The sequence below is a fragment of the Mus pahari genome, chromosome 2 (assembly GCF_900095145.1).
Source record: "Mus pahari chromosome 2, PAHARI_EIJ_v1.1, whole genome shotgun sequence".
Taxonomy (NCBI): domain Eukaryota; kingdom Metazoa; phylum Chordata; class Mammalia; order Rodentia; family Muridae; genus Mus; species Mus pahari.
In genome coordinates, this window is record NC_034591.1 from 42888474 (window position 1) to 42898354 (window position 9881).

A 9881-nucleotide genomic window follows, 5' to 3' on the forward strand; every position below is an offset into this window, starting at 1 on the left:
CTATCATTGGTTTCAAGGCTTAGGGACCATCACTGAAGAAGGCATGGAAATAAGAGCCAGAGGAAGAAGGGGGAGGAGTGTTGTAGAATGCTGTCTTCCAGGAATGACACAGTTGTTGGACTCAAAAGCATATATATATATATATATATATATATATATATATATATATATCCCTTTAGCAAAACAGTAGTACAAGTTTCTCCCAATATGGCCCAGGACCTCCTTAACAGTGAGTTTTGAATACTGTTTCTACTACTTGGCATGAATTCCCTCCTGTGGAGCAAGCCTCAAATCCAATCAGAGAGCCATTGGTTACCTTTATAACAGTTTTGCCATTATTGTGCTAGTGAGCCACCTTGACTGTCAGGCCAGTAGTGTGTTACACAGCTTGGTAAGACATAACTTTTCTCCCTCGGCAATCTGCAAAGAAGCTTCCAACACCTTGAAAACTACAGAGCAGTGCAGTTCCAGCATGACTTCTCTATGTATTTTCTTATTATTTTGTGCATTATTCATAGATGCCATTGTATTAAGTAGCTATGCATATTAGAGTTCAAGTTGTTTGGAAAATCTGAGCAATCCATCATAGAATGGAACAGCAGGTGTTCTTCTAGGATGAATTTCAGTGTATGCAGGAGAATAAAAGACTTCTAGAAACAGACTTATCTATATTACTAAACAGTAATACGCTATACTCTACACACAATTTGTCAGTACATAATAACACAATGATATATAATACAAATACAATAACACATTTAATAATTTATAGTGTTTTAACATTTTCATGAGTGTTTTCTTATTTGAATTTCTCTTCCTACTTTTTATACTTTCAGCTCATTCTACTTTTTATTTTTACATACATGGTTATTTCTATCTCTAGTTTTATTATTATTGTGTCATCAAAAATTGAATTTTTCTTTTATGGCAGAGCAATTCACTGTTAATTATGGGTATAAAATATGTACCTATGATTGTATAATGACAAAATGAGTTGTTCATCATTTTTTATAAAAAATGATATGCAATCTATAAACTTTATTTTATGCATCAACATATCCTAAGCTGCAATAATGGAAACTGTCATCACTCATTTAAATCCACAAGATAAGAGTTTCAAACATAATCAGATTCTAAAATATGTTACCATGATTACTATTGACACTATTTAAAATTTTGTATATATGTGTGGGTTTGTGCATGTAAGTGTGGTGCCACAGAGGCCAGAAAAGGGAGTCAGATCTCCTGGAGCTGGAGTTGGAGACGAGCCATCGTTCCGCTCCCAGACTTTAAATATTAATAACCGAAGTACAGAGAATTGTTAAATATATTCCTATGATGCTGTAGAAGCATATTCATTACCTTGAGATTATATCAGTTATTTGTTAGTTTGTGAAAATGAACATTATCAACTAAAGGATTTAACTAAGGTTATGTAAAGTCTGAATTAAATATACATGAATATCCACCATCTAAAAAAATATATGCATATTCCTGTCCCAAGAGTCAGAGATCATCATGGAGGAGGTGAAAAGATTGTAAGAATCAGATGTCATGGGTGACTACAAGAAAACTGTCCTCTGGCCATGATATGGTCATTGCATATATGAACTCACAGAAACTGTGACTGCATGCACAAGATTAAGCCAGTTAAAATCCTGGGAGGCATACAGGTGATAGTCAAGAAGTCCCCCACTAGCTGAAGAGTGATTGGTAATTGACTGCTGATTGGGGAGAAAGATTCAGATTTCTTTGTCGATATATAGCCCTTGAGAGACTACTTGTGGTCCAGGAGATGAGTCTATACCTATGCACATACTGGAGACTCTAAGTGGATGCAATGGGCTTAACACAAAGCACATGAATTTGGGACAGAGAGTGTGTGTTTGGGTATGGGGATGCATGAGAAGGGGGATGGATTTGATCATTATATGCATATATGAAAATCTCAAATAATAAAATAAAACGAATGCATCAAACCATAGGCTGCAATTTTCTATTTACAGACGAGATTATGTGATTTTAAAAACTATTTTATCTATTTACATTTTTCTAATTCATTTAAAACAAGTGTGCATGAATACTTATATGATAAAGATTATTGTAAGCATATTTTTAAATTTAAAAAATTTTTCAACTTTAGGAATATAGATGAGTCACTGGAGATTACAAGTATGTGTTTAAGATTAAGAAACTACACCACTTTCCAAGAGAATCCCAGTCTCTCCCTCACAACCCCCTCCCCCTCCATCCCCTCCTTTCACCCTCAGAGAAGGAGAACCTCCCATGAATAGCAGTCTGCCTTGGCATATCAAGTTGTAATAGTACTGGCTTCATCATCTTCTTTTTAAGCTAGACAAGACCTTCCAGTTAGGAAGGAAAGATCCAAAGGCAAGCAACAGAGTCAGACATAGCCCCTGCTCCTTCTGTTAGAGGTCCCACATGAGGGATAAGCTGTTTATCAGTTACATATGTGTAGGGGGAGTAGGCCTGTCCCGTCCCTGTGAAATAGTCACCTCCTGAAACTAAGCAAGACTTCCAATGGAGAGACGGAAATACCAACACAGCCGCGAAACTTGGGACCCACAATTTTTCTTGCCTATACAACTTATTTTTAATCTAGAATTCCTTGTTAATGATATAAGTTAACAAGCCCTCCTATTTTCACTGTATTCCTTCTTAAAGTTTGAGACTACAGGTTCTACTGTTGCTGTTAAGTCTCTGGAGAAGGATCTCCAGTGAAGTGCTTCCTTTCAACACTGGAAGGCTGCTGAAATTGAAGAGTTAAAGTAGGGCTCAGTGATGCATGTATACATTTTACACAGAAATGTGTTTTTAGAAACTTGGGTTACATTTATAGTAATTAATGGTAAAAAAAAAATGTTTGATTGATTACTGTACCCCAAGGAGGCCATATTATCTGACTGACTATAATTAGTCAAGTCATATCCACAACTGTTTGTGTATATGCTGCATGAAGTGAAGAAGATAGGATGCCTGGTCATTAGAAATTAACGACAAGAAGATGTGCAGAGAAAATTGAACATCAATCGGTTAGCCTTAAGCAAAGAATTGGGTTAATGTGACTTACATTAAAATGATACCGAAAACTCTTTACTCACAGGAGAATTTAATTTTACATGGAAAGTCTGCCTCAGTTGGCTGCTGACCTTTGATTGCTTGGATAATGAATTTAGGCTTCTTGTAAGAAAGAGGAAGGCAATCGCAGCAGGGAAACCTGAGCACACATTACACTATGGTCTGAAGAGGAACTATTTTCTTTGGCTTCGTGTGTTGGAGTGGGTGGTGGTTAATCTGGTCACACTATTTGGGAAGGTTCTAGAAATGTTAGGAGGTGAGACCTGATGGGAGCGAGTAGGTCACCATCACTGAGTCCTGTAGGACATAGCCTCCCTGGCCTTGCCAGGATTCCTGTTTCCCAGCTAATGAGGAGTAATGAGTCTGCTCTCCCACAGCTATGATGTTCTTCTCATCCACTTGGGGACAAGCTAAAACAAATCTTCCCTCTCATATATGGTGTCTATCAAGTATTTGGTCACAGTAATGCAAATGTAGTGTCAACCACCCAGAGAGGACTTCACTCCTGTGTGGTATGTTCATGGGCCTTCTTTCAACACAAGTGGAGCCCTTTCTTAAACTCTCATTTGGGGTTTTATGTTATTGTATTTTCCTCAAAGAAGGGATTTGTTTTATATTCTGTGACTGGTGTCACTGTCAATCTTTTAAAGAATCATTGCTATACAGTATCTTCATGTCAAAATATTTAGTGAATTGCTCTGGTGATACTAGACTGTCTTCAGATTTCTGGGCCCTTTGTTCAAGCTTTATAAGTCAGCTAACTTTCTTCATGAACATTCATTCACCCTGTTCACTTCAGATAAAATATTTATCTTGTTACTCTGTCATCTTTTTTTAATAGACATCAAAGTTTACTCATACATGAAATACATTCGACACATGTCCATTAACTCAATAGACTGCATTCCATTAAAATCAGAACTCCTAGGAAGAAACGAAAATAAGCTGTATATTAAAGTTGGGGAGATCCATATGACCTTTCATCGCAGTCAAGACTCCTAAGAATATGTCTCTAATGACCTGCAGGCTTACGTGAGAGTTTGGCAAACCCTACAAATTTTGGAAAGCTCCGTTGTTTGCCTCTCCTAAGACTCGGCCCTTTTCCTCTGCCAGAACACACAGTCCCTCTCTTCATGGCTTTTCTTGTCAGCTTTTCTCAAGAGCTTCCAAAATTTCATTCTAATTATTTGGCTCCTTCCCCACCCTTCTGGGTTCCTCACTCTGCTGAAGAGCCTTAGTGATGTCTTTAAAGGTTATGAGATGTGGAAATATTCTCTACTTAGGCAAGTCCTTTTTCAGAATCATGAATGCTAAACTTTTATTTGTGGTTATATTTCCCTGGTTTCTCTTCCTGAGAACCACTCTATTTCTCTTCCTTTTCATATTCTGGACACTGTATGATATTCAATATGCACATGTCTCTATGTGTACCATAAGAACACTGTTCCTACAATCTGTAATAGAAGGCAGATGATAACATTGATCAAGATGTAACAGAGACTTTTCTTAGAGTACACTCGGAGTGATTTTATAATTAAAGTATTTGGGACACTTTAGTTGGGAATGAACACCTCATTTTTATTTGGGAAGAGGGGCTTTTTAAAACCTGAGGTAAATAGTAATGGTAGAGCCAGGCGTGTTGGCGCATGCCTTTAATCCCAGCACTGGGGAGGCAGAGACAAGCAGATTTCTGAATTCGAGGCCAGCCTGGTCTACAAAGTGAGTTCCAGGACAGCCAGAGTTACACAGAGAAACCCTGTCTCAAAAACAACAACAACAACAACAACAAAATAGTAATGATAATTATCAAGGAAAGTAAAATGTTGCTTTACATGAGTATAAAAAGTAGTAAATATATAGTTGTGTGTATGCTTATATGTATATTCCCATTTTACTCTCATAGTTTGTTTGAAAGGTTTGTTTTTTATTTTTAAATTTTTGTCTGTGCCATGGTCCTTGTACAGAAGTCAGACGACAGCTCTCAGGAGTTTCTGTCCTACTATGTGAATTCCAGGATTGAGTTTAGATCATCATTCTTGCTAGCAGGTGCCTTTATCCACTGAGCCCCTTATATTGATTCCTCAGGCAAGACAAAGATGAAATGGGCTGAAAAATAAATGTTTAAAATTATCTGAGAGTATGTAAACTGAATCTCTTTCAAATTTTTTAAGTCAAAACACTTCATTGAAAAAAACATTTTTTTTTCATAACAAATTTCAGAGTAGCCTTTAAAATAAGTTGTCTGAAAACATATTTATTTACCTATATTATGTGTATAGTTCCTTAGAATTTCTCTCCTACTTTCATAAATACAACACAGACTTAAACAGACTGTATTAGTTAGGGTTGAGACATTTTTCTCCATTGAGGTTTCCTTCCTCTGAGGAGCCTAGCTTGTGTAAGGTTAACATAAAACAAGCCAGTACACACTTACTATGCATTTTCAATCTAAAAGGAAAAAAAAAAAAAAGAAATGTTAAAGCTACAAAAACTAAAATCCGCACAATAAAAGAAAACAACTCTATAATTTACAATGTTCATGAATGGTAATTGTTTAAGCACTTTGATAAATTGTACCTTATGTAGGGTTTACTGTGTTCCAGTGTATATAATGCCAGAAAAAAAAAAAAAAAAAAGTGAGCCCATTCCTCTCTTCCTGTTCACTGAAGCTATCACATCTCATCTATCAGACCTCAGAGCTCAGTTTTTAAAGTGGGGTACTCTCTCACGCCCAAGGTCTGTGTAATTAGCATATGAATGTGTAACAGCATTGTTTGAAGTAACAATTAAGAGAACAATACATAAAGGGGCTGATGAGAGCTACCAACACCTGGGAATCTTGTATTGAAAATGCTTCCCTAATGTATGTAATTAGAAACGCAGGACAAATACTGGGTGGTGACAAAGCCCGGGAAGGAAAGCCAAAAGTTGGCTCACATTTTGCTGTCATTCTTTGTAACAAAATGTTAAAGCAAGGGTTTACAGTTACGCTGACTTCGAAGGACCACTGGTTAAATATAGTTAGTTTTTGCACAGTATCAGATGCTGGCAAATCATCAAAATGGTTCTACATGATAAAAATACCTACCATTTAAAGTGATACAGTTAAAATGCATAAAAGATTAGAAAATCACTTCTTGTAGAGTGGGTGAAAAGTTTTAGGGGGAAACATCAGGTTGCTCGCCAGGATAAATCTCCTGTCCAGTCAGTCTTCTATAGCTGGCTCGGTTCAGTTGTGCTAGCAGACCTCTGGGTTGCTGCATGACTTTGCTTTGCTCTATTTCCCTTGAAGTTGTGCAAAGATCCTGATCAGGAGGCAGGGCCTTAGGGAAGTCATGAATAGTCCCTTAATCCTGGGGCAGGATTAGTGAATGGGGGAACAGAAGCTAGGCTTTAGAGCCTTGCTTTTGTCAATGACTACATGTACAAACCATTTCTCTCATACCCCAAATGGAAGCTGACTGAGTGCCCGCTGGATGGTAAATAAAATAGGGTGTGTCTGTTTTTTCAAAACAGACTTTTGAGCAGGCAGATGTAAAACATTATAGAAACAATGTTTTCAGGGCTATAGTAGTCAAAGAGAACATCCGGAGCCAATCTGACTGATAAAAGTTTTGGTACGGCAGCAATAAAAGCATGTAAAGTGAATGGAGTGGATCACAGAATCATTTGTTGTATAATTGGGTTTACAAGAAATGTTAGCCATATTTAGATACATAGAGAGTAGGTGATAAGAAATACTTCTCAGTAAGAAAAATAATCAATATACAACTTGTGTCTTTATGTGTAAATACTCAAGTGAGAGCTATATGATCAGAATCCCATCTTAGAATGGACAATGCTTCCCAAGTTCATCAATAAACTGTAGCCTTTTCAACATAAGGCATTCTGACAGCTGCACTGATCAAGTCAGTCCCAGACAAGGCCTGTGAAGGTTTCCTGGAACTGAAATAGAGCAGTGGAATTCCCTGGAGTCGGGGATTAAGTGTGTGACACATGAATTAGAACTGAGACCCCTGATCCCTGGATGGTGAGATGGGTCTAGGTACATGGTGAATTACACAGAATGAAGACTGGGCTTCGGCTCACCTTCTTCCTCTATGAATTGCACCCCATTTTCCCTAGAGCCTGTCTCCTTGAGCCATGACACATCTGCCACTTTCACAATGTTGGAAGTTTCCCACAGCCTTACCTCCACCAGGTACTCCCAGGCCCCCAGAGACGAATTCACTTACAATGTCCAATCTAGCCTTTTCCCTTGTCATAGTCATACATTCAAGATTTCAGTGTCCTCAAGACATCTAATTTCATTTTATTTCAGAAGCAAACATGTTTGGAACACGAGATAATCCTTTTGGGCTCTTTTAAGAATGTACAGATGTGTGTTAGATTGTAAACTCAAAATGGTTTCAAGTAACAGGATTTCAGATCTCGAACTCAGAGATAAGCTGTCCTTTCTGGCCATGTCTCCCTTGTGATGATGCCTCAGAGTGGCTGAGAGCTTTGCTCTGCCTCTGCCTAAACTTTAGCATTCTTTACAAGTTACTTATAGTTGTCACTAATTACTCCAGATGTGTTGATGCTGATAATAGTGGAGTGTGACTGAATGGAGATGTCGGGAGAGCAACATAGAAAAGAATGTTGCTGTGAAAAAAAAAAATTAGACAATTTATCATTTTAAGTTTTAGTCACCTGTTTTTCTTCAAATTAATGGTTTCATTTTTCTTGGTTCTAGACTGGGCTTATGGGTACTACAGACAACAGAGGAAACTTGTTGAAGAGATTGGCTGGTCTTACACAGGTAAGCATGTTGCTCATACCGTGAGAATTAACAAAAACTTTCTTGGCTCTGTATTTGTTACTTTATGTAAAAGGAATTCTTGTGGCCTAGCACATCATTTTTGTCTACTTCCATGTGGAACTATTAATTAATAAAATGTCATTGGGAGAAAGTTATTTTCAGAGGGCTTCTCATAAGTTTGGTAGTATAGCATATTGAATAGAACTGAACTTAGTTCTCAGACCTTTATCTGTATTTCTTGGGGATATGCATAACCTACCTGAGTATCAGTCTTTTCATCTATGAAGTTGAGGGCTAGGCTGAGCATGAAACAAGACAATGAAGTGGAACACAGTTTCTTAAACCTAAAAAACAAAACAAAACAAAAAAAACAAAACAAACAAACAAACAAAAAAAAGAAACTTCCACTAAGTACTGGGTGCTGTTATAATTGAGATAGTGATTATTTTTCACTCATTTTATAAATGTTCGTAATGTACATTTCTTTATTTTTTTTTTAGTAAGGTCTTCCTTCTGAATGTCTGTGATTGAGCTCATTGGAACCATACTTTAAAATTATTTTGTATGATGACTGTACTTGGCTTGAATGATCATAGATATTTGGAGTAGGTCAGAAAGAATTCTAACCATAAGTCAAAATCAAAGCTTCACAAAAAAGATAAACTGTAGTGTTGATGGGAGAACATGAGAGGAATCCGGATGGACCACACATTTGGCAACCACTTGGGACACTGTGGAAGAGCACTGTAGTTGGGAACTGAATAGACTTACCAATTAGATGATGAGATGAAATCAGGGGAAAAAAAATTTTTTTTAAAAAAAGGACTGACTATAAGCCTAGATAATTTGGGTTTGATTTTACTGAAAAAAACAAAAAACAAAACAAAGCATAGGTTAAATATAAAATGTTAAATTGTATAGATAGTCATGCATTCTCCTTTTTATTAATTTTTGTTAGTATTCAAAATAATGGGTCTCATTATGAGCCATTCTTTGCTTACACTCATCCATACAATACCAGAAAGCTTATACACAGATGCCGGAAGTGCTTCCGGGCGGTTGGTTCAGGCTCAAGCTTACTGTAGGTAACTATACAAGTAGTACTCCTTACTTCTATTGTGATCAGTTTCCAAGGGCACAGGACATAACAGAATATGCAATCAACAAAGAAAGAAAGAAAGAAAGAAAGAAAGAAAGAAAGAAAGAAAGAAAGAAAGAAAGAAAGAAAGAAAGAAAGAAAGAAAGAAAGAAAGACGGAAGGAAGAAAAGATTTTCTCAAAGAACCAGCTCCTGGTTTTGTTGATTCTTTGTATAGTTCTTTTTATTTCTACTTGGTTGATTTCAGCCTTGAGTTTGATTGTTTTCTGCCATCTACTCCTCTTGAGTGTATTGGCTTCCTTTTGTTCTAGAGCTTTCAGGTGTGCTGTTAAGCTGCTAGTGTATGCTCTTTCCAGTTTCTTTTTGGAGTCACTCAGAGCTATGAGTTTTCCTCTTAGCACTGCTTTCCTTGTGTCCCATAAGTTTGGGTATTCTGTCTTCCAGAATGGGTATTTTCAAGAGTCCCAGTGCATACTTCCTGAAGTTCAGTCTGAAGAGATCACTCAGTAGAAATAAGCGACTTCTCACTGCGTGCTTCTCAGAATTTAGCATTTTAAAGATCTTTACTTATCTTACAGGTTTCTTCTTCCTCTTTCTTCTTTCTTTCTTTCTTTCTTTTTTCTTTTCTTTCTTTTAATAACATATGTTATTCTAAATTGCCTCTGATTTTTTTCTGAAATTGGATTAAAAAATGAATAATCAAAGCTGGGCATAGCGGTCCATTCCTTTAATCTTAGTACTAAGGAGGCAGAGGCAGATGGCTTTCTCTGAGTTCAAGGTCAGACTGGTCTACAGGGTGAGATCCAGTACAGGCTGTGTAGTGAGACCCTGTCTCAAAAAAAAAGAAACTGAAGGAAGGAAGGGAGGGAGGGAGGGAGGGAGG

General features: G+C 37.1%; 1 protein-coding gene across 4 annotated transcripts in view; it reads left to right on the plus strand.

Moving 5' to 3' along the window:
- Ptprz1 (protein tyrosine phosphatase receptor type Z1) overlaps positions 1–9881 on the plus strand; it is a 180066-nt gene that overhangs the window by 41447 nt on the left and 128738 nt on the right. For all 4 annotated transcript variants that reach the window (XM_021191650.2, XM_021191651.1, XM_029534829.1 and 1 more), the window contains exon 2: positions 7835–7900. In XM_021191650.2, the coding sequence (XP_021047309.1) occupies positions 7835–7900 (66 nt within the window). The remainder of the gene's footprint in view (positions 1–7834; positions 7901–9881) is intronic.